Source organism: Tenrec ecaudatus, chromosome 9, assembly GCF_050624435.1.
Source record: "Tenrec ecaudatus isolate mTenEca1 chromosome 9, mTenEca1.hap1, whole genome shotgun sequence".
Lineage (NCBI taxonomy): Eukaryota > Metazoa > Chordata > Mammalia > Afrosoricida > Tenrecidae > Tenrec > Tenrec ecaudatus.
The window spans coordinates 91,651,616-91,675,426 of NC_134538.1; the positions used below are offsets into that span (position 1 = coordinate 91,651,616).

At 41.4% G+C, this 23,811-nt stretch overlaps 1 protein-coding gene across 1 annotated transcript in view; it reads right to left on the bottom strand.

The window, feature by feature from the left end:
* Positions 1-23,811, bottom strand: part of LRRC72 (leucine rich repeat containing 72) — a 68,500-nt gene that overhangs the window by 24,133 nt on the left and 20,556 nt on the right. Inside the window, exon 3 of the mRNA XM_075557336.1 lies at positions 13,665-13,734. Within this exon, the coding sequence (XP_075413451.1) occupies positions 13,665-13,734 (70 nt within the window). The remainder of the gene's footprint in view (positions 1-13,664; positions 13,735-23,811) is intronic.

Below are 23,811 nucleotides of genomic sequence, written 5' to 3' on the forward strand. Positions count from 1 at the left end.
AAAAAAAATCACTATGACCAGAGAGGACCTTCCCGGTGACGCCACTGGGGGCGCTAACTCAAAATATGTTGCTGGATGCTCACCTAGTGGCAAAAATGCATACTAAGAAAGCTCCACCCAGCAAAGCTTTTTTCCAGGTTTTTGTTTTTTTTTTGGGGGGGGGGGGAGGGGTTAGCCCCTCTTATCTTACTATTAAGGTTAAATTTAGAGGATATGAATTGTATCCTCTAAAAAGTACTCTTGAAAATGTCTCAAGTAAAGCATTAAGCATTCTCTTCATGATAATGCATTTTGTATTGTATACAAGATGCCCAAATCAAACTTACTGCCATCCAGTCAATTCTAGTTCATAATTACCCGATAAACAGAGTAGAATTGCCATTTTGTACTTCTATGACTGTGTCTTTAGGAAACATCATTCTGCCACAGAGCATTGGTGATTTTAAATTGCTGACCTTGTGTTTAGAGGCCCAACTCATAACCCACTACCCCACTAGGGCTCGCTCCTGTAGATAGAATAAAGAATATCAGAGAGAGATTCTATGTCAAAATGTTTCTGTTGTCCTACAAATAAAACCCCACTGCTTAAAAAAAATCAACCCTATAACCTTAATATAAAAGTGTTTTTTGAGTTGTAAACATGAAACATGGTAGTACCATTTTAAGAGCAGTGTGAATTATAAAACATGATCACTTTCTGAAAATGTTTTGAAAATGATGATGGCAACTATGTACAAATGTGATTGACACAATGGATGTGTGTGTGTGGATTTTGCTAAGAGCTGTGCGAGCTCCCAATAAAGTGATTTAAATGTAAAAAGTGATGCCTTTTTAGTGAATATGGAGCGAGTCAGGGAGTAAATAATTATGGAGAGTGCTGAATATTTCATATGCACAGCAGTCAAAGTTTTCATTATACCGCAGTCATCTATTGATTACAGCTGACTACTGGAACTGTTGTGACCAGTTACACAAGACTGTTTGGGGCTTCCATGAAGAGGTCTCAGCCAAGCCATATGAGTTAGCATTCCTCTCACAGCTAAGTTGTTTTAGCTTTGCATCCATAGTTTGGAATTTTATTAATTTAAACAAATTACTTAATTTGAATAATCCTAAATTACTTTTACTTTTCACCTCATTCTTTCACACTCATCTCCACCAACTGAAGTCAACACTCCTGATAAGAAAGTGGCCAATAATTTCACCACAGCTCTTAAACCATGTAGGAAACTGCGTATGTTTCCCACAGGTAGAAGAAAGCATTCAAAGCAGGAAGGTAGGTCACAGTTGGCTTCCCATCGCTGTACCTCCACTTTCCCTGTGTACCGTTTGGCATCCACCCACTCCCTCTCATTGTCCCTCGCATCACTTCCAGCTCGAATATTAGCCACCCTTGACATCAGCATAGGCAAAGGACACCAGTGGAAACCACAGATTTTTTGTGTGTTTTTTTCCAGTTGCCTGCCAACCACACATCAACTGAACATTACTAATTAGTTGAAGCTTTAATTTCCCGTAAATTACTCATTAACACAGAAGAAAATTCTCATAAACCCAACAGGTTCATTTTGATGTTAAAGACATTGTTTTCTGAAGAGCAATAATAGCCTTGGATTATAATTACTAAACTAATGGGATCACACTGCTTGTTGGGGAAATTGGACAGCCAGAGAAAAAGTTGCATCAAGGGAACTTTGGGGAGCTATGGAACAATCTTTTGCAGAACTATATTATTGCCCCATTGTATTTTACAAATAAAATGGCAGGGTAGAAAAAGGATTTTAGGAGATAGTGAATGTACCAACAGGAGATGATACGTGAGGAGAGTGTTAGCCTGATTCAGGAGGATGTGAAGGTGGCCCAGAACAGAGTACTGGCAGTGAGAAAATATTGAAGTAGAGGGAATAGAGACTATTCTAAGGAATATTTTATCATTTAATAGACAAATTTTAATATAAAAATCTTGTGGCTCTCTAGATAATTCCAATTCATGGTAACCCTATAGGGCAAGGCAGAACTTCTCTTTCAGGTTTTTGAGTTTTTAAATCATTGCACAAATAAAAAACCTCATCTTTATCCTTCGGAGCAGCTGGTGGATTCAAACTGCTGACTTTGTGGTCAGCAGCTCAGTGCATACCCACTATACCACTGGGGCTTCCAGGTATTAATAAAGATTTAGCAATAGGGTTAGAAGAAATTTGGATTGTCCTGCTATTTAAACAATTATTAAAACAAAATTTTATTATATTTATGCATTTAGAAACACCACCAGATGCCTTCTCCTGTATTATGACAATAAAAAAACATCTCCAGATGTTTCCAACAACTCCCTACAGTAAAAATTGTCTCTAGTTGAGACAAGAGAGACAAACACATTTTTAAGAGGTTTTCTTTTCTTTCTTTCTTTTTTTTTGTGGTTGAGGGCTGTGGGAGAGCTGGACCTGAACTAGATGTTTTCACATGTATTACCTAACATGATATGTATTACCTAACATGATTCTTACAATAGCTCCATATCATTTATTTTATCCTCTGTTTGAAGCTACTGTTGTGAGTTGCTGTCAAGTAAATTCCAACTTATAGCAACCTTCTATATAACACTTATAGATAAGTATCTTAATTTACTTATTAGGAAGTCAAGGTACAGACATCTGAGTAAAAGAATGGAGATTTAATCCATGCCTGGTTGATTCCCAAACCAATGATAAGCATATATTAAATTATAATTGAGCTATTTAATTTTGGGAGTCTTTCACATAAACCACCTAAAACACATTCTTTTGAAAATATCTAGAAATGAATTATTTCTTTAGTCTGAATAATGGAAAATGTTCCATTAATTGATTGTCTTTTAGTATTGAGCAAAAACCATAAGCTTCCAAAAGTATATGTAATTCAAAGATAAGTCAAAAAAGTATTACAACTAAGGTTCCAGCTCATAAATGCATGCATTTATTCCAAGCAAAATGTGTTTAAACATGTCAGTGATAATACACTTGTCTCAGTCTCCTGAGGGGTTCCTGAGCAGAAAAGTCCAATCAACAGTGGCTCCCAAAGGAATCTGCTGGGTCAGTTATAGTCAAAAGGAAAAGGTCGGCTCATAAGGATCTGATGGCTGCCTTTTGGAGTGCCAAAGGGGACATCCTGATAGCTCTTCAGTGATAGTCACACGGGCTTATTAGGAAGAGGTTTTAAGAAAATTGAAAATCGCATTCATGAAAAAAAGCTCCGGAATGTTGTGCTGAGACATTTTCCTCCATCGTGACAGCCAGAAAAATTAAAAACTTTATCAAGGTCCAGAGATCATAGTAACAGAGTGAAGCTTTAAATACAGGTCTGTTTGGTTCCCAAATCATATAATAAGCATATGCTCATGTTTCAGAGGTTGCAAGAGCTGTCCTATGAGAACTTTCATGGGAAGCAGCCTCACCCATGCACAGTAGAGCCCTCTTTCTTTGCCCATCCATACTACAGCGCTGATCTAAATATTTCACATTTCTTTTTGTTACTTGTGTTAGTCTGAGTGGACTAGAGAAACAAATCCATGGATACACATATGTGTATAAGGAGGAGATTTATAAACAGGAGCAATTGAACATTGAGAAAACATCCCAGCCCAGTCCAGATCAAGTCCATAAGTCTGCTATTAGCCCATATTTCTGATATCAATCTATAATTCTCTATTTTCGATATCTATTTCTGATATCAATCTACAGTTCTCTTCAGACTCAAAAAAACACATGCAATGATGCAGAATGCAGAAGATCATAGGCCACTGGGCAGAAAGTCTTTGGATCCAGTGTCATTGGAAACATCTCAGTGCTGGCAGGGGTCTCTCTGTGGCTTCTCTGGCTTCTGAGGTTTGGTTGTACCCATATGGCTTGTCTTCTGCAATGTCTCCCAGGGAGTAACAGAAAGAGAAAGAGAGAGAGAGAGGTATCTTCTGCCTTCAAGGAGGAAGTACCAGATTTCCCAGACTTCTCAAGAGAAGACCATGTCCACACAGAAGTCTCATTGGCTATCTCCAGATTGATATACTTAAATTGACACCAGATTAGGTGAGTACTACAGACCACCCCTTGTCAATATAACACTTTCACATAACTCTTTAGCCATATATAATTTTCAAACAATAATAAAATCATATCTGTATTTAACAGGATAAAACAAAAATGCATACAATTCAATATGTGCTACCCTCATTTAAACATAATATTCTATAAGTGATCAAAACACAAATATCTATGCTTAACAATTGCAGTTAAGTCACACCTACACCTTGATCCTATAATCCTATGAATATATTCTCCCACCTATGAAAGTTTGTAAGACAACCACTTCATGCCTTTGTTCCTCAATTTTGGCTATCCAATTTCTATACTGCCCACTTACATCAATCTAGTCCTCTCAGGAGACAATCATACTCTTTGATGTGAAGTTGGAACCTTGTGAAATCCGCACCCATAAGCAAAGTCAAAACAGGACAGGCCATCCATAAAGTCAACAGCAATATGCACCAGCTCACAGGCTCAAAAATCTCTTCATCTGGTCAGGTTCTGATCAACTCAATGTGAGCTGCCTCACTCAGCCTCCACAGGGTGCCCATTGGTCACCTTGCCTTTAGACCATGGCCCCATCATAAACTCTCAGCAACCCTAGCCCCCTTGTGCTAGGCCACAAACTTCAGACCAGCCAATCAGCTCTCGTCTTCTCCTCTAGATCCTGTGAACCAGTTCCATGAGTGTCCGTGGCCAGACTCAAGGTGTCTCTTTATTGCTGCATTTCTCCCACTTCCACTCAACAAGTAGATCCAGGTGGTCACCTAGCAAGCATCTCAGCCTGCCCACAGGATCATTTTAATATTCAGTCCCAGAGAAGAAAGTTTCTTCATGGTTCCAGATTTTTTCCAGTTTCTGACAAAGACCACTAGATTTCAAATTTCAAATCCAAAGAGTTCCTTTTTTAAAAAAATCTTCAATCTGTCATGCTTGCCCCCAGGCAAGTCTCTTGGAATGCAAATATCGTGAATACTTCAAAGTACTGGGTGGGGCTTTTATTTTCAGAGACTTCTCTGCTGGTGTGTCCTAAACCCATCTAATGATCCAATTAATGGCTCCAAACAAGTGGGCTTACAAGCTCTATTTTCATACTTCTCCAAAATCATTTGTATACATTTGTATATTATCTACAATAATAAGCATAAGAAATCAGTATAAACAGCATAGAATCAGATAATAAACTTGATTCTTAAAACAGTCAAGTTCAATCCTTATTTAGCTATCTAAATCCTTATCTAAACCATTCTACTTATGCAAAAATATGGGATTAGGTCTCTGAAGGCATCAAAACAGACCCATGCTTTTGGTCAGTCAGTTTGACCTTCTGTTAGCCAGTTTGACCTTCTGTCAGCCATTTTCCTTAAGCAGCGTGGTTTCTGAGACACTCAAACGGTGATTTCTACCCCTGAGCTCAAAGTATATGTTAATCACATTCATTTTGCCATTTCACACAGGAATAACCCAAAACAACAACCAAACAAAATAATCAAAGCTTTAACTTCCCATATTCTTTCTAGAAAACAACTCAGTAAACTGCAAGGATACATCTGACTTCTGGATAGCCAAAGAAGAAACACTACTATGAGGCAGAAGTCAAACAAACATCTACTTTCCATTTTTATCTGTTTCTCCAGTACCCCACTCCTGGTACCATAATGTGTTAGGTTGGGTAGACTAGAGAAACACATTCGTGGATTACCACATTCCCTCAGCTCCAAGAACATTTAAAAGAAACACAGCCAGAGTTTGCCAAGTTGTTGTTCTGATAGGGTGCAGACGGAGGGGTAAAGAACTGTTTGGGAAAGAGTAGAGTGAAAACAGCCCCTTCAGAAGGGCAGTGATGTAGATGGAGAATATATTGAGAAACCAGATCTTCACATTTCGAGAGCTTTTAAAATAAAGGTTTCTATGAGTTTTGTACATAGTCATCTATTAGCTTGTCATGCAGTCGTGGCCTAATTATTTCTGTGATGCTGGAAGCTTTGCTGCCCAGCATTACAAACACTAGATAACTCAGGGATAACAAGTTTCAGCAGAGCTTCCAGCAAAAAAAAAGAAAGAAAAAGAAAAAAACTAGACTGTGAAAAAAGAAAAGGCAGTTCACTTCTGAAAAATTAGCCACTGAAAATCTTATGAATACCAGCAGAACATGCAGAAGAGTAGCCCCTTAAGTTATTGGACACTGAACCTATGACTGGGGCAGAGCTGACTCTTCAATGATGGGATTGGAGGAAAGCTTTCAGATCCTTTTAAATGAAGGGCATGACACAAAATAAGAGCAGCAAATCTGTATTAAAAACTGGAGTGTGGAATATATAAAGTAAAACTCCAGGAGAGTTGGAAGTCAAAGTGGAATGGAATGCATAAAAATTGATATCCTAGGCATTGGTGAGCTGCAATGGACTGGTCTTGGCCATTTGGAGTTGGACAATAATATGGTTTACTACACCAGGAATAATTGTACATTCTTCATCAAAAAGAACATTTCATGATTATTCTTGACATCCAATGCTATATGTGATAGGATAATATCTATATGCCTACCAGGAGAACCAGTTAAATACAACTATTCTTCAAACTTATGGGCCAACCACTAAGCCAGTGATAAGGAAATGGAAGAATTCTACAATTTTTCCAGTCTGAAATACAGTCGACACAAAATGGCAATGACTGGTGGTTGGAATTTGAAAGTTGGAAGCAACAGTAGAAGGAAGACACAGTCTTAGTGATAGAAAATTTGCTGGAGATTGCATGTAGTTTATTCAATATAAAACATTTTCCAACAATATAAACAGTGACTATACACCTCAATATCACTAGATAGATTACACAGGAGTCAGATTGATTGCATGTGTGGGAAGAGACAAGAACCTCAATACATCAGTCAAACCAAAGACAAGGGCCAAATGAAGAAGAGACTATCAGTCGTTCATCTGAAAATTCATGATGCTGAGGAAAATTTTAAACCAATCCATGAGAGCCTAAATGTGACTTTAAGGGCATCCTAATTGACTATAGAGACAATCTCAAGAATAAATCTGACACATTGGACACTAATGCTGAAGACCAGCTGAGCAGGTGGATGACATCAAGATCATAACATATGGGGAAAACTAAAGGTCACGAAAAAGACCAAAATGGAGTATAAGACCAAAGTGAATGTCAGAAGAGACTCTGAAACTGGTTCTTGAATAGAGAGCAGCCAAAACAAATGGAAGGAATGCAAGGAAAGAACTGAAAAGAAAAATTTAAAGGCAGCTCAAGAAGACAAAGTAAAACATTATAGTAAAACGTACAAAGACCTAGAAAGAAACCAGCGACACTCTCAGCATATCTCAAGCTGAAAGAACTGAAGAAAAAAAATCAAGAACAAAGTTATAATATTGAAGGATTCTATGGGGAAAATATTGAATGATGCAGGGGTATCAAAAGAAGATGGAAGGAATCCACATGTATCAAAAAGAATTGGTCAATATCCAACCACTTCAAGTGGTAGCATGTGATCAAGGATTTACGATTTTGAAAGGAGTGAGGATACACTGAAGATGTCGGTGAAAACCAAGAGCCCTGGAATTAATGGGAATCTTTCAAAAAACTGACAGTGATGGAAACACTCAGTATTTGCATATTGGATACAACAATGGGTTCAAATGTGACAATTGTTAGGATGGCACAGGACCAGAGAGCATTTTCTTCTGTTATTCATCATGGTGCTTATGAGTCAGAGGCTAACACCAATAACAATGATTTCATGGCAGTACATTTTGACTTAGCCTTATACACACCACAATTATTTGGCCTGACATAGAAAACCAAAAAACGGACATGAAGTAAACTCAAGATGAATTCAAATAAAAATAATCAGCAGAAAGTAGTTTTACCACAAGGAGCTCTGGGGGCATAGTGGGCTATGAGATGGACTGCTCTTCACAAAGTCAGCAGTTCAAACCCACCAGGCAGCCCTTCCTTGGGAGGAGAATGAAGCTTTCCACTTCCGCCGAGATTTAGAGCCTTAGAATGCCACAGGATTAGTTCTACTCTGTTTAAAGGGTTACTTTGAATTGGAATTGGTATAGTGAAAAAATTTTGGGGAGTGGGTACTTATGACATTTTGGGCAGTGTGCTTAATCTTCAAGCAATGGTAAGAGTGCTATTAGGAAGTCAAAGCCCAAAGGGGTTAAGTAACTGGCCCACCATTACTCACTCAGGATGTGGTGGCACAAAAGTTTGACCTGGGCTCCATGGTCCCAGCTAAAAACCTCTACACGTCATTAACATCCAGAGTCGGAAGGTGAACTGTTAGGTGCAGCTTAAGCCACGCCCTTGACTTGATCCAGCCATCTGAGCTAATCTTGATTCACAGGTGATCTTGCTGCTTCTTGCATTTACAGTACCGCTTTAACCCAGGCGGGCTTTGTTTTCAAGACTAGAAGCGTCTGTAAGGTTTACGGGAAGCACCATGAAATGATTTCTATTAACCATTAGAGCGATGAAGGCCAGTTATGAGAGATCATTCCGCAAGTTAAAATGAAAGCTTTCTTACTTGGGAGCTTCTCTGAGTCAAGGCAGGTAAGGTTTGGTGTTACGGCAGGTCATGCACTGGGATGCTAACTGCTGGGTGAGCAGATTAAGCCCACCAAGGACTCCACTGGAGGAAGGCAGGGATATCTATTCCCATAAATATTTAAAGCCTTGGGAATTCTATGGAACAGGTATACTCTGTCCTACAGGGTCATCAGAGTCAGAATTGACTCAATGGAAACTGATTGATTTTTGGAAGTGAGGTCATCGGAGACTGTGTGATCTTGCTAATAAAGCAGAGGGTAGAGAGAGCAGACATTTAAAAAAATATGACTGAGTACATCATAGATCAATTGTCATTGATGAAAGCAAGGGAGGTGCCAATATAATTTTCATAAAGTACCATAATGTTTTAAGTTAAACATTAATGAGCTTTACTTATATTTTGGAGTTTCTATTATGGTAACGTTTTCTAAGGGTGTCAGGGGCTTGGACTGGGGCACAGTATGGGTGCTTGTTTTCCTAGGTACACCTCTGTCTAAGGCACCGTTCTATCCTGCCTCCATCCCATAGGATGTTTTCTTATGTATTTCACAAGGTATATCTAGAGAAATGCGTATGGTTATCATTCAATCCAAACTAAAAGAAATACCGCACCTTAACACTAAACTCCATCATACAAACACGTGCACTGGCTCTTGGTGCCTTCAACCCCAATTCTTTTTCTCCTGATGTCATTCTCTACCTCTGACAAACTCATCATTTCCTGTTTCTTCCCAATGCACCATCTCTTATCTTCCCTTAAAATCTATGGATCCATGGATGTAAATTATTATATTTCTCATGTTTTTGGCGGGTGGTGGTCGTAGGTTTAAAGATATTAACCATCTCAGGAGGATTTATTTTACCTTGAAGGATTCTGATCAATGACTCAGGTGGCTGACTCTCAAGCCCCTTTAAGAAGACATTTGTGATCTGGGTAAATTTCTAAGTGTCCTCACGCTTGCCCTGTAACAACTCCCCAGGCTATTAGCTTGTTACGTCAACTTTGAAACTCTGTTCATCAAACCCACACAGAATAAAAGATGACTTTGAAACACATAAAATATGGTAAAACAGGACTTCAGAATGTTCGAATTGGAGAAAACTTAAAAATTATACACAGAAGCTTATGCAGCAGAGAAAATTGATTAATAAAATGGTAGTAACAGAATTGTTTTAGAATATGTATATTTATAAGGACAGAAAGAACATGAAATTAAACAACAGGTATAAAATTTTGGAAGTTAGAAAGCATATGGTCAAGTGGTAATAGAATTAACAGAAATAAAGGCAAATTCTAAAAAAAGGAAACCAATCTTAGGCATACCTATATGTTTAAAACATTGAATAACTAGAAGAGAGGGTAAAGGAGATAGGATTACAAAAGGACTATTGGAAGCTAGAACATTTTTTCTGCAGTTTTTATAGTAAAATTAGGTGCCTCGGCTGATATTCAGGTCGGCTTATACTCGAGCATATATGGTATTTAAGAAGCAATTCCAATTCCTAGAAAATGCCCTCATCCATTTATCTACCTGTGAGGAATCGAGCTTCCTTTACTACATCTAAACACTGAAGGTTGCTTCTCCACAGAGAGAAAAAGACAGAGCTTCTGAGCGCTTACACAAAGGCTCCTACTAGAAACAGGAAGATAGAGGAATACAGTCACATGGAATATTGAAATCTCCCAAACCCGTTGTCTCCAGCTTGCCACTGAGAGCAGTAACAGTCAGGTCTTTACCCAACGGGTAGGGGATTGGAAAAGGATTTTCCGAAGAATCTGACCAGACTAACAGTAGAAAACTAAAAATGTTACTATCGGTATTGTCTGTCAAATTGTCTTGCTCACTAGTGAACCGCCCCCCCACACCCCCACAGTACTTCCGATGAACATTTTACATTCCCATTTTCAATAACAGAAGACAGTCAAACATATCTCAGGTGTGGTGGGTTGATCTTATGTCAACTTTGCCCTTGTGTGAAAGCCTAGGGGTGAAGTCTAAGCTGTCAATCAGGTTAACAGCTGATGAAACCTTCCTGGGGGTGTGGCCTTTTCTATAAGACAGAAAAAGTGAACTTCTCTCTCTCTCTCTCTCTCTCTCTCTCTCTCTCTCCCTCTGGCCCTTCCTCCTCCTCTTCACTGGAACTGTGTATGTACCCCCAGGGACAGCACCACGTGGGCTCCCAACCTGGAGAGCTGACCTAGCCTTGCCATGTCTCTACTGACCTTGGGTCCACAAGGCTCAGAACCCAGTGGCCTGTAATCTCCCTGCTTCCTGCTGTGTCTTTCTGCATCACTGACCTGCAGTGAAGGCGTCTGAAGAGGACTCCTTGCACTTGAGTTGGGACTGGGTTGAGATATCAAATTACTTCTTGATATAAAGTTCTATCACATACATCTGAGTGTCACTGGCTTTGTTTCTCTAGACAACCCCGCCTTACAAGTCAAGGCAAACATTTTTACATGTAAAACACATTTTTTTAAAAAAGGAGAATTAGAGCCAAGATCAATTTTAGGAGCTAGATACTACACAAATACAGAAGTAGCAGCAGCAAACAACAATAAGATGCCTCCACCATTACTCTCGCTGCTGTGTGTGAAGAGATTAGATAGGATCTTTTATATATAAAACAACAATGACAAAGGTAACATAAGAAAAGGACTTAAAGAGTAGAACAATAGGCCTTTGAACTTAAAAGCACTACACAGACATTTCAAACTTCATATGACAGCTAGAAGGGAACGGTGAGGAAACTCTCAGACAGGACAGGTAGCACAGTGGTCGGACCTGGTTAATTGCGCAGCATTTGCTCACTTGAAGTGCTAGGAATACAGAACCATGCATGGACAAGAGAGGAAACATTCAGTAATGTTTCAAGAAAATTCCCTAAAGCCGAAAGACCTTGTTTGGGTTTCTAGACTGAAAGTGTCCCAAGGTGAGCAAATAGATCGACTTACACCAATGTAAGTTCACAGAACAGAATGTGGACCCAGCTAGAAATGTTGATCTGAAACATTGTATAAAATATCGGAATGCCAAGGTGAAGAAGAGGAGCCTATAGGCTTTTAAACAGAACACATGCACAGCATGCCAAAAATTTTACAAACTCCTTAATTATATCTCTCCCTTTTAGACATATTTCTAACATTTACACATTTCTTTTATCCAACGTGGAATGCCAGACGACCAGTTTAAGTCCAAGGAGCACGCACGGAGAACCCAGGCTTTCACCATCCCTATGAGTCTCGGCTTTTTCTAATCCGAGGTCACACATTGCGACCCAGGGTATTTTTGAACTTGAATGTCCTTAAGTGCTTCTAGCACGTTCCAATTCAATTGTTAGTTGCTTAGGCTTCAAAGATATTTGTGTTTGTTCTGTTAGAAATTATTCCAAGCTTATAAAACGTATGCTTACTGTTAATACTAGAAGCACTTTCATTTTCTACTCATTTGGTTAACAAAAGAGTCAAAACAAGGGGGGAGCGGGGAAGGAGGGGGAAAAAAAAGAGGACCTGATGCAGAGGGCTTAAGTGGAGAGCAAATGCTTTGAGAGTGATTAGGGCAAAGAATGTACAGATGTGCTTTATACAATTGATGTATGTATATGCATGGATTGTGATAAGAGTTGTATGAGCTCCTAATAAAATGTTAAAAAAAAGAGTCAAAACATAATGAAGTGTTGAATATTTTCATACATGTGGCTATTTAAAGATTCCTTGTTAAGGTGGACTACTGCTTGACAGGAAGAAAACCACCGCCATCGAGTCAATGCCAACTCATTGCGACCCTATAGGGCAGCACAAACTGCTCCTGTGGGTTTCTGAGATGTAACTCTTCACGGGAGTAGAAAGTCCTGTCTGACAGGAAGATACTTATAAAAACTCAATTTATTATAATTTTTTATCAGCAGAGATTTGAAAGTTTTCATTTAAAATGTTAAGATTGGGCTCAATTTATAACAAACATAAGATGTTGGAAATTCAAATGTCTGAACGTTGATGATCACTTATTAATCGGTTAATAGGACTGCTTATTTGGGTTTGGATTTCGGTTTCGTCTTGCGTTTGGAACCCTAAGGAAGCTCCTCCTAAGAGAGAAGTGGTGGAAGCAGAAGCCGCTACTGCCATGGAGTAAGTCAATTGTGATTGCTTCCTCAACCCTACCTGCCTAACAGAAACTTTAAGGGCCACACACTCAATGCACTTGAGCAGTGTTCTTTCTGGTTGGCAACACAGTGATCTGGTGTCTAACACCTCCTGGGGAAGCTAAATTGGCTCATGTAGCATCTGGGAGGTAGCCAACTGCCTTGGCCTGAGACAGCAGGTCAAAGGTGTGAGTCCTCAGAAAAGAATGTGGAACCAGCAGGAACGTTGACCTGAAGCATTTTCAAGGGATCCTGCCCAATAGTGTGCCAAGGCTGGGAGCTCCTCAGTTATCAGTACCACAGCCTCAAAGGTACAGTGTGGACTGGCTAAAGGCGAGCATTTAGGGTGGGAGGTGTTTAATGGTTCCCCCATTAAATATTGATGGGTTCAGTACTAGATTTGCAAGGTGAAGGGTCATATTCTTGAGGGTCCCACCTGTCTCTTTCTGACCAATCAACCTGGTCTCTTTTATCCTGTCTGCCTCCGAGTCGCATTGTTTTGTTAGCCCCGCTGGGCTCCTTACACTGACATTTCATGCTATTTGTGGGCATTCTCCTTTTTGAACGGGGACCCAGACCCTAAGCGTTTGTATTAACAAAGTAAGATGAAATTGCTCCCACCGAGAAGCTTCCAAAGGCTTTTAGAGAGAAAAGCAAACTATGCAGTCTTCATATAGTTCACAAATTGTGCTTCTAAATGTACACATATATGGTGTCTTACCTAAATCTCAAGTAGAAGCATAGAATAAAAAATACTTTTAAAATATCAGGTTTATCGCTTCCTGGCCCTTTGGCTAAGATCACGTGTAGTAAAAAATAATATCAGGCTTATTAGGAACACAAAATTAAGAACAATAATTAATTAAACAGTCATTTAAAGATAAAATACAATGTTACCTTGTTACAATGAAGCCATAAATACTTTAATTTTTTAAACCTTGAAAGATCAATCACATCTGTGAGTTCCCTAGAAGAACAAAGACAAATCATGTGAGCATTTGTAACTTAATTTACTCCTCCAACTTTCATTGCTATCCAGTTGATGCTAGCTCAGAGCGGCCCTATAGCATAGAGTAGAACTATTCTTGTGCGCTTCTGAGACTCTCTTTACGGGAATAGAAAGCCTCCTCTCTTCCTGAGGAGTGAGCTTGTGGTTTTGAACTGGTGGTCTTGTAGTTAGCAACCCAAATCATACCACTATGCCACCAGAGCTTTTAGGCTTGATGGAGAGGGCTGCGATTTCCCGTTTATTCCTAGGTCAGACTAAACATACAAATATTATGTTTTGGTGGTAAAAGATATCTCTCGTTGCCCTTCGAAAAATGATGGCCCACTTATCTGCTAATTTCTGAGATGCCATTAACTTAATTTGGATTAAAATTTTGTAGACAAAGCTATTTTTTAAAGGAAAGCATTTTATCACATTAACAGGCCTCTATATCTCATTATACATTTGTGTTAGGATAGACTACAGAAACAAATTCATGGATACTCATATATGTACAAGAAAGAGCTTTATATACAAGAACAGTTGAATATTAAGAAAACAACCCAGCCCAGTCCAGATCAAGTCCATAAGTCCGATATTAGCCCATATGTCTGATACCAATCTATAAAGTCTTCTTCAGATTCATGAAACAACATATGCATGATGCCTAATACAGGAAGATCACAGGCCAGTGGGTGGGAAATCTTGTAGATCCAGTGGCATTGCAAGCATCTCAGCACTGGCAGGGGGTTCTCCATGTGGTTCCTCCTGCTCAGGGCACTAGGGTAGCTCCATGTGTCCTGTCAGCTGCAATGTATCGCAGGGTGTGAGTCAAGACAGAGACAGAGAGATAGAGAGACAGAGAGGAGGAGGAAGAAGAAGAAGAAGAAGAAGAAGAAGAAGCAGAAGAAGAAGAAGAAGAAGAAGAAAAGAGGTCTGTCGCCCCCAGGGAGGAAAACCAGAGTTCCCAGAATCCTCAGGAGAAGGCCCTGCCCACACAGCGGCCTCATTAGCTATATCCCGATTGACAGGCTAGTCTCCACCCCTACACTCTTAATTCTCACATTGACACCAGATTATGAAAGTATCACAACATTTTGGGGGAAAGGGCAGTGGAAAAACAAGCATAGAAGAGACTGGACTTTGAAAATAAATGTGTAAAATGCAATTAACCTGTGCTTCAACATTTTCTGCATAGGGCTTATTTGGGGGTTGATCCCCCACCTTAGTCAAACTGGACAGAAATTGCAGACACCAAGTAGCAGAAAACTGTTATTTTCTATTTATTGTTGATTAGCTATGGGGTCAACAACATATTACCCAGCTATCTAGGACGTTCACTGTCCGAGTGGGAATTGTAACTAGTGTAGCTCATTCAGGGAAGGTGTAGCCATAGCGGGGCTAGGGCAGGTAGCTGTCAGAAATACACAGGTGTGCTTACACTGAGCATAGGTGGCCATTTGGCCCAGGTTCTCTGGAGTATTCAGATCTCTTTCTTTTGCTTGCGGGGTAGAAATTGTGGACACAAACATCTATACATATATAAAGATAAGTAAATAAAGCATTCCTCTGGGGGGGGGGGGATAAGTATATTTCAAATAAAATGTGTTTCACTATGTGTCTGTGGTCAGTGGATGGCTGCAGAGAAATCATCTCAGTAATACACTGTCTTAGCCTCCTTAGGGCTCTTTCCAAAAAGACATTGGATCAAAACAGTGGCCTCTGAGGGGATGGGCTGGGTCACTTAAATTCAAACCAAAGAGGTCAGTCAGCTGAGAAGTTTGGGGTGACTGTTTTGGGATTCCTAAGGGTGCTCTCCGTAGATTTTCTCAAAGGACATGTAACTATCATGACAACTTATTAGACAACAAGGTTTAAGAAAGTGGAAAACGACATTGGTGAGAAAATGGCTAGCAAAGTTGTGCTGAGATTCTTTTTTCCCCCTTCCCATAAATGAGCATCTGTTCATCCTTGCAGGGAGCAAGGACCGTCACACAAAAATATTGCTGGATCACTCTCCCGACACAACTGCTGAAGCCAAAGAGGGTGAACAAGTAAATGTGGTGAAGAAAGCTGATGGTGCCCGGCTCTCAAAAGAGATAGTGACTAGAGTCTTAAAGACTTGAAGATAAACAAGTGGCCATCTAGCTCAGAAGCAAGAAAGCCCACATGGAAGAACACACGAACCTGTGTGATCGCGTGGTCCCAAATGGATCAGTTATCAGGCATCAAAGAACAAAAAATCATATCATTGACTGCACACCTCCATGATACGATCGCCGAAGACAAACAGGTGCATAAGCAAATGTGGCGAAGAAAGCTGATGGTGCCCGGCTATTGAAAGAGACAGTGTCTGGGGTCTTTAAGGCTTGAAGGTGAACAAGCGGCCATCTAGCTCAGAAGCAATAAAGCCCACATGGAAGAAGCACACCAGCCGGTGTGATCACGAGGTGCCAAAGGGACCAGGTATAAGGCATCATGCAAAAAATATATATATATATATATGTGTGTGTGTATATATGTGTGTATATATATATATATATATATATATATATATATATATATATATATATATATATACTATAGTGAATGAAGGGGGAAGTGCAGAGTGCAGACCCGAGGCCCAAGTGTCGACCACTGGAGATCCCCTCATAGAGGGGTTTAGGAGAGGAGATGGGTCAGTCAGGGTGCGATGTAGTACCGATGAAGAACACAGCTTTCCCACAGATCCTGGATGCTTCCTCCCCCCAACTACCATGATCCGAATTCTACCTGGCAGGACTGGATGGGGCAGAGGTTGTACACTGGTGTATATGGGAGCTGGAGGCACAGGGAATCCAGGGTGGACGATACCTTCAGGACCAGGGTTGTGAGGGACGATGCTGGGAGAATGGAGGGTGAGTGGGTTGGAAAGGGGGAACTGATTACAAGGATCCACATGTGACCTCCTCCCTGGGAGATGGACGGCAGAGAATGGCGGGAAGGGAGACTCCAGATAGGGCAAGATATGACAAAATAACAATCTGTGGATTATCAAGGGCTCATGAGGGAGGGGGGAGCGGGGAGGGAGGGAAAAAAAAAAGAGGACCTGATGCAGAGGGCTTAAGTGGAGAGCAAATGCTTTGAGAGTGATTAGGGCAAAGAATGTATGGATGTGCTTGATATATGTATATGTGTGGATTGTGATAAGAGTTGTATGAGCCCCTAATAAAATGTAAAAAAAGAAAAGAAAAAAAGAAAATGATTAGGGCAAAGAATGTAAAGATGTGCTTTATACAATTGATGTATGTATATGAATGGATTGTGATAAGAGTTATATGAGCCCCTAATAAAATGTAAAAAAAAAATAAAATAAATGCTCATGTCCCTTTAAAGCCCCCCCCCCCTTTGAACACTTCCCCATTGTCTAGCCCAACAAAACCTTTCAGACTCCAGGAAAGCAACAAGAGATTTACTTTCACCTCTGTCATGGCACATACGTATCTTATTACTGGGAAGGTGCATGTGGACCTTGGTAAGGACGATCTTGGATATTTGTTTCATTTCTTCTCGTGATAAAAAGTGTCATTACATGGTGGTATCAGAGAATTTCAGACCCCAGTTAGGGGACTTCCACCAGAACAGGCTATAAAACTCATTTTTAATACTGTAGTAGATGGAATTCTGCCCCCGCCCCACACCCCCCCAACAAGATATACCCAACTCTTAACTCCTCCCCCTAGTTGTGAGGAGCGATTGATTCTAGCTCTACTCCGGTCAGCCTGTGCACCGTAGAAGGCAGGTCCTCCCCAATGCTGGTGAGGAGACTTGATTTAGAAATAGAACTTCAGATGTAGTTTAGCTAAGGACGGCATGCTCTGTCTGTCTGCATTGCCACAAATTGACAGCCCTCTCTGACTGCTGGGACTGAGGCAGTACACCCCTGACATCAACTGTCCCACGACCACCACCGTCCTCTGTGCTCAACCCGGACACGGGCGACACATGCACAGTGTGGGCAAAGGGATAGCCATTAACCATGCAGTATTCCTTGTTCATTTATTCTTTCCCCCTCTAAAGTCCTAATCTTTCCAGAAAATTGTGCATCAGCGCCTACTTTTTTGGATCTCGGCTGCTGTACACAGCTCTCTTCCTCACTCTCGTCTTGGTCAGTGGGTGCCAGCTGCAAGCCAGGGAAGCTTTGCCATCTGCCCCCGGACACGCTGCTGCCTGGTCAGTCTCCATGATCTCTCTCCACTCAGCCACAGACGCAGGCATCTGCTTAAGTGCTCGATTCCAGATGCAGCTGGGCCGGCTACTACTCGAAGCCCAACAAATGACTCATTAGTTCCTGGAATGAGGCTTGCTCAAAGGGGTTTCCCCTTGTGCTTTCAAAATGCCACGTTGCAACTTCCATCGCACCCCACTGGACACACCGTTGGATCTGTATGTACACGCCTGTCTAGCGATATTGCCCATGCAGACAAGCTGTACCGCAAACTTTCAGGCCGCCATACGGCTGCTGGGAAGGAGACATTCACAAAGGAGGTTCAAAACGTTTGTGGGAAAGGGGTGGGAGGAAAAGGGCGGGTAAATTACCGGCTAGAAGAGAGGCACGTGTTAACTTGTAGGAAAAGGAAGACACTATGCAATAAGTGGGAGGTCAGCAGAAGAAGATGGAGCCAGGGAAAAAGACATTGGGAGAGGGGCAACGAATGAAAGGCAGCAGAGGTGACACTGTTGTGTACAGATAGTGGAGATCTACAAATGGATGCAAAGGTAGACATGTGAGCTGACCAGCTATGGGAAGGGTAATGAGTGTGTGCCAATGAATTCACACCCATGTATTTTTACTTTGCTGGAAATATGCCCATGAACATGGTGGAGCACATGGGACAAGTTCCGGAAACTTCTTAGACATAACCAAACACCTTGAAGGAATGAGTCACAGGGGCCTGAGTGCTTCAGACCACAGTCTTGGGGGATGCCAGGGTCAACTAGCCTATCATAGTCCACAGACATGATGGTCTACATCCTACTTTGTGAGTAGTGACTGGGGTCTTATAAGCTCATGAGCAGCAATCTCAAGTGCACTGACTGGTCTCTCTCGGTTTGGAGAAAACGGAAGGCATATGAAAAAATAAGTTCAATGTATTAATAGACTACTCAAAAATCAGTTTTCAAGACCCTGAGAACAGAAGAACTGAATGGTGCCCGACACCACTGCCAACATCTCTGAAAGTGATCAGGTTTGAAGTTGCTGGAGTGGGAGGAAAATATGGAAGAAAACTCCAAATCATAAAAAGGGCCCGGCTCACCAGTCGAGTAGGGACTGGTGGAACCAACCAGACAACATGCCTTTTTGTCACCCTTCAAGTCTGCAAGTGAACTCCCCCACCACCCTCCGCGTGGCTCAGTTTTCAGAAGGTGGCTCTATAAAGGGCAACAGTAACACTGCAGAGACCATGCCACCCTCTCGATAACAATGGCGAGATTTACTCAGTGACAAAGTTCCAAGGGTTCAGAAAGAAGGAAGACTGGAAACAGGACACACGGCGAGAAAGTAGGGTAAGCGATGGGCCATTGCAGGGATCACAGTGAATGAAATCAAACAAAATGCCCATGAATTGTTGAGGGAAAGTGATCTGCTCGGCTTCCTCACCCCGTTCCCAAAAAGAAGTTAAAAGAGAAGTCTGTGAACATTTTTCATTTTCCGTTTAATTTGATTTTTCCATGAACTTCTTGAAACTGCCCCTCTGAGCATTTGTTCAGTGGGTGCTGCGCCATGTTCATCTGTGATTGAGGCAGACTGGAGACATTTGCATGTGTTGGCAAAGGGGAAAGTCATTGTTATGATGTGTAGAAAGCCAACAGTAAACAATAACATCAATCTTAAAGGGTAAATGCTTGCCCTTCCACTCATGGTCTGTGTTCTTTCTCTGTTACTTGGCACACACTTCCTGTAGTGTAGGCCCCAGGGTGTGACCACATTACACTGAGTAGGGGCCTGCACAGCTTCTGAGGTTTGGGGTTTGCTGTGAGGCTTCTGCTGTAGGGTTCTGTCCTGCAGCTTGGATCTGTGGTGCCCTCCTGCAGGCCAGGTTCCCGGGCCTTGAGGCAAGTGTGAAGCCCCTGCAGGAGAAACCCTCAGGCCACCCTTGCCCGGCACCAGGAAGTGCTACCACCCATTTAGCTCTGTTAGCAAGCTTCTTGCCTAGAGCCAACCGACTCCATCCTGCTGTAGGAAGAATTCTGTGCAAGATCCTCCAAGGCAACCCTTGGACAGGCAAACTCGGGCCTTGACCCTACATGGCAAATATTATAGCAATTTAGTAACACTAGCAGGTTTGCTACCCAAAGGCGATTGATTAGCTTTTGCTTTCTAGGTAAGCAAGCCCCTTGCTCCGCGGGCTTCCCAGTCCCCTGCCACTGTTTCTCAACATCTCAGTCTCCACTGGGAACACTCTTCCTGGCAGGGTCTAGGCAGCACAAAGGGTGCATTCCATGGTAAACTTCATGATATGGAGAGCCCGTTGAACATGTGTGGGCCTGGCCCTTATAGAAGCCTATTCATGTCCATCTCAAGGCATGGTCCTCCAGCAGGACCAAGAACTGACCAAGCCCTTTAACCATCAATGACTTACTCATCACTCATAACATTACTCGTAAGTAGTCCAGTCACGCTGGCAGACTATCAGTCGCTCTGTTTACGTAATAAATTGACCAATCACCCCTGTAAGACGGTGGCCCAGTTAGTCACTTGGAGAGTTAGAAAAGCCATATAAGAGCCATAGATAGTCATGGCTAGAAATGCCAGATGGAAGTGATTCAATGCCGGACAAAGACCTTAAGATGAAATTATCTTAGCTTTAAGGTGGGCCCTGAACCCAATGATCCTTACCAGAGGGAGAAGAGGGACAGTTTAGGACACACAGACCCCCAACAGAAGGCAATGTGAAATCCAAGGCAGAAGCTGGAGCGAACCATCTACAAGCCCTGGAACAGCCAGCGTGGCCAGCAGCCACAGAAGCGAGGGAGGGGACACTGGGTGCTTTCTTGCCCAGAGCTTCCAAAGGGAAAGAACACTGCCAGCGCCTTGATGTCAGATTCGTGGCCTCTGGGATGCTGAGACAATAGAAATGTATTCTGTTGTTTTTAAGTTCATGGCGACTTGCTGTGGCCACCTCAAAAAAATAAGTACAAATACATTAATATTTTAAAATATCAACGGTGTCAAATTATTGTCCTTAATATTCTTGGGTTTATATTATCAGAGCTGAATTTTTAGCTATTAGATAAAACTATCAAGCTGTTCATTTCTGAGGGGCAATTTGACTCTTTTAAGTTCGAAGGGTTCATTCTGTTCATAAATCTGCTCTACACCAATAATAGGCTGCTATGTTTTTAGGTGAGGTGATCTGAGACAATGAAAAGTAATTCTGCTATTAATGAGGGCAACGAGCTTGTGCTGACACTAAAATGTCAACACTATTGTCGTGTGTATATATATATATATATATATATATATATATATATATATACCGTCATCACTTTATGATTTCTCAAGGACACATTGGGAAGATGCTTAATTCACTTTTTTTAATACCAGCTGGACTAAATGCCTAGTATTCTTAGTATATAAACTGTGTTTTCCTTCACACATGAAGATCCAAGTGAAAATCAATATACCCAATTTCGTGTTAGTACGTTAAAGTAGTTTATTAGTATCTACTTAGCACATGATGAATGGTGAGTGCACACAGTGGTAAACCTCAGGACAGGCTTGGTGTTGTAAGCTTTTAATCACATAGAACATTTATCATTCTGTAAAAAGAATTGATCTTAAAAAATGCATGGCCTTAAATGTGTCAGAATTCTTACTGTACCTATTCTGGCCTAACATATATATGTGAATATTAATATCTCAAATTGGCCAGATATTTATTCCCTTCTTGCTACCCAGAGAGTCAAGTTCATTGCTAAGATATTTCCCCCGCTGTACTGTTGTTGTTTTAGGTATCGCTGAGTTGGTTCTGAGGGATAGCGATAGGTCATCCAACAGAATGAACCACCTCCTGGTCCTGGGCCATCCTCACAATGGTCCGTAGGTTGGATCCCATCATTGCGCCGTGTTCATCGGTCCTGTTGAGGGCCTCGGGCTTCTTCCTCTCTATATCAAGCATGATGTCTTTTTCCTTTGACTGACTCCTCCTGATGTCATGTGAAGGTACATGAGATGAAATCTTTCCACCCTCACTTGTAAGCAGCATCCTGGCTGTACTTCTTCCAAAATAGATTTGCCCCTTCTTCTGGAAATACAAGATATCTTTAATAATTCAAATGCATCAATTCTTCTAAGGTCTCCCTTATTTATTACCCAGGTTTCACATACACGTGAGGCAACTGGAAATCACACACCTGGGTCAAGTGTACCTTAGCAGTCCTCAAAATGACCATTTTTCTTTCTTCTTCTGTTTTTAATACTTTTCAGAGGTCTCTCTTAGTAGATCCGCCCGATGCAGTAAGACATTTGATTTCCTGGGTGCTGCCGTTTTGAGTGCGGTCCCAAGTCAAAGGAGATTCTTCACAACTTCAGTCTTTCTTCATTTGTCATGATGCTCATTAACGATCCCGTAATGAGCATTCCTCACACTGGAGAAAACTGAAGGAAAAAATCCCGTCCTCAAGCTACAAGAAGGAAGGATTAAAGGACAAAACACGAACTTTTCCAAAAGCATTAAAAAAATAAGAGGATGTATGTATATGTATGGATTGTGATAAGAGTTGTATGAGTCCCTAATAAAATGTAAAAAAAGAAAAGGGAAAAGAAAGAAAAGAAAATGATTAGGGCAAAGAATGTACAGATGTGCTTTATACAATTGATGTATGTATATGTATGGACTGTGATAAGAGTTGTATGAGCCCCTAATAAAACGTTTAAAACAAAACAAAAAAAAAGAGTTGTATGAGCCCCTAATAAAATGTTTAAAAAAAAATGAGAGGACATACTGGAAGTTCAAGTGACATCCTTGCTTGCCGAAAGGGAGGAGGACTTGAAGCACTTCCTAATCAGATCCAAATGAGAAGACTTCTGTGTTCCAACAAGTTAAAAATCATTATTCACAAAAGTCACGTTATTACTAAAGTTTTCCTCAGAGATATATATAATTGAAAAGAAGAGTTTAATAAAATCACATTTTCCTTAGAAAGTGGCTAATGTCCATAGGTTGACTATGAGTAAAAATTATGCCGAGCCTATTCTGAAACAATCCAGGTAATTCACAGGGTCGAAATCATGGAGGGAGGAAAAGACGAGTAGGAACAGGGCCCCATTGTTATTAAAATACAAACTGTGGTGTCAGGAGGTGTGAGTTTTTGACCAGGGACTATTAGGAGGTCGGAGCCCAAACCTACAGAGCCTACCACTTCCCGTTCCTCTGGTTTCTGTCTCAGGGAGCAGGATAAAACCCAAGTGTCGGCCAATGGAGATCCCCTCATAGAGGGGTTTGGGGGAGGAGATGGGTTGGTTAGGGTGTGAGGTGGTATCGATGAAGAACATAGCTTTCCCCCAGATCCTGGATGCTTCCTCCCCCCAACTACCATGGTCCGAATTCTGCCTTGCAGGGCTGGATAGGACAGAGGCTGTACGCTGGTGCATGTGAGGGTTGGAGGTGTGGGGAATCCAGGGTGGATGATACCTTCAGGACCAGGGGTGTGAGGGACGATGCTGGGAGAGTGGAGGGTGGGTGGGTTGGAAAGGGGGAACTGATTGCAGGGATCCGCATGTGACCTCTTCCCTGGGAGAGGGACAGCGGAGAGGGGGGGAAGGGAGACTCCAGATAGGGCAAGATATGACAAAATAGCGAGGTATGGATTGCCGGGGGCATATGAGGGAGGGGGGGAAAGGGGAGGGAGGGGGGGGAAAAAAAAGGAGGACCTGATGCGGGGGGCTTAAGTGGAGAGCAAATGCCTTGAGAATGATTGGGGCAGGGAATGTATGGATGTGCTTTATACAATTGATGTATGTATATGTATGGATTGTGGTAGGAGTTGTTTGAGTCCCTAATAAAATGTAAA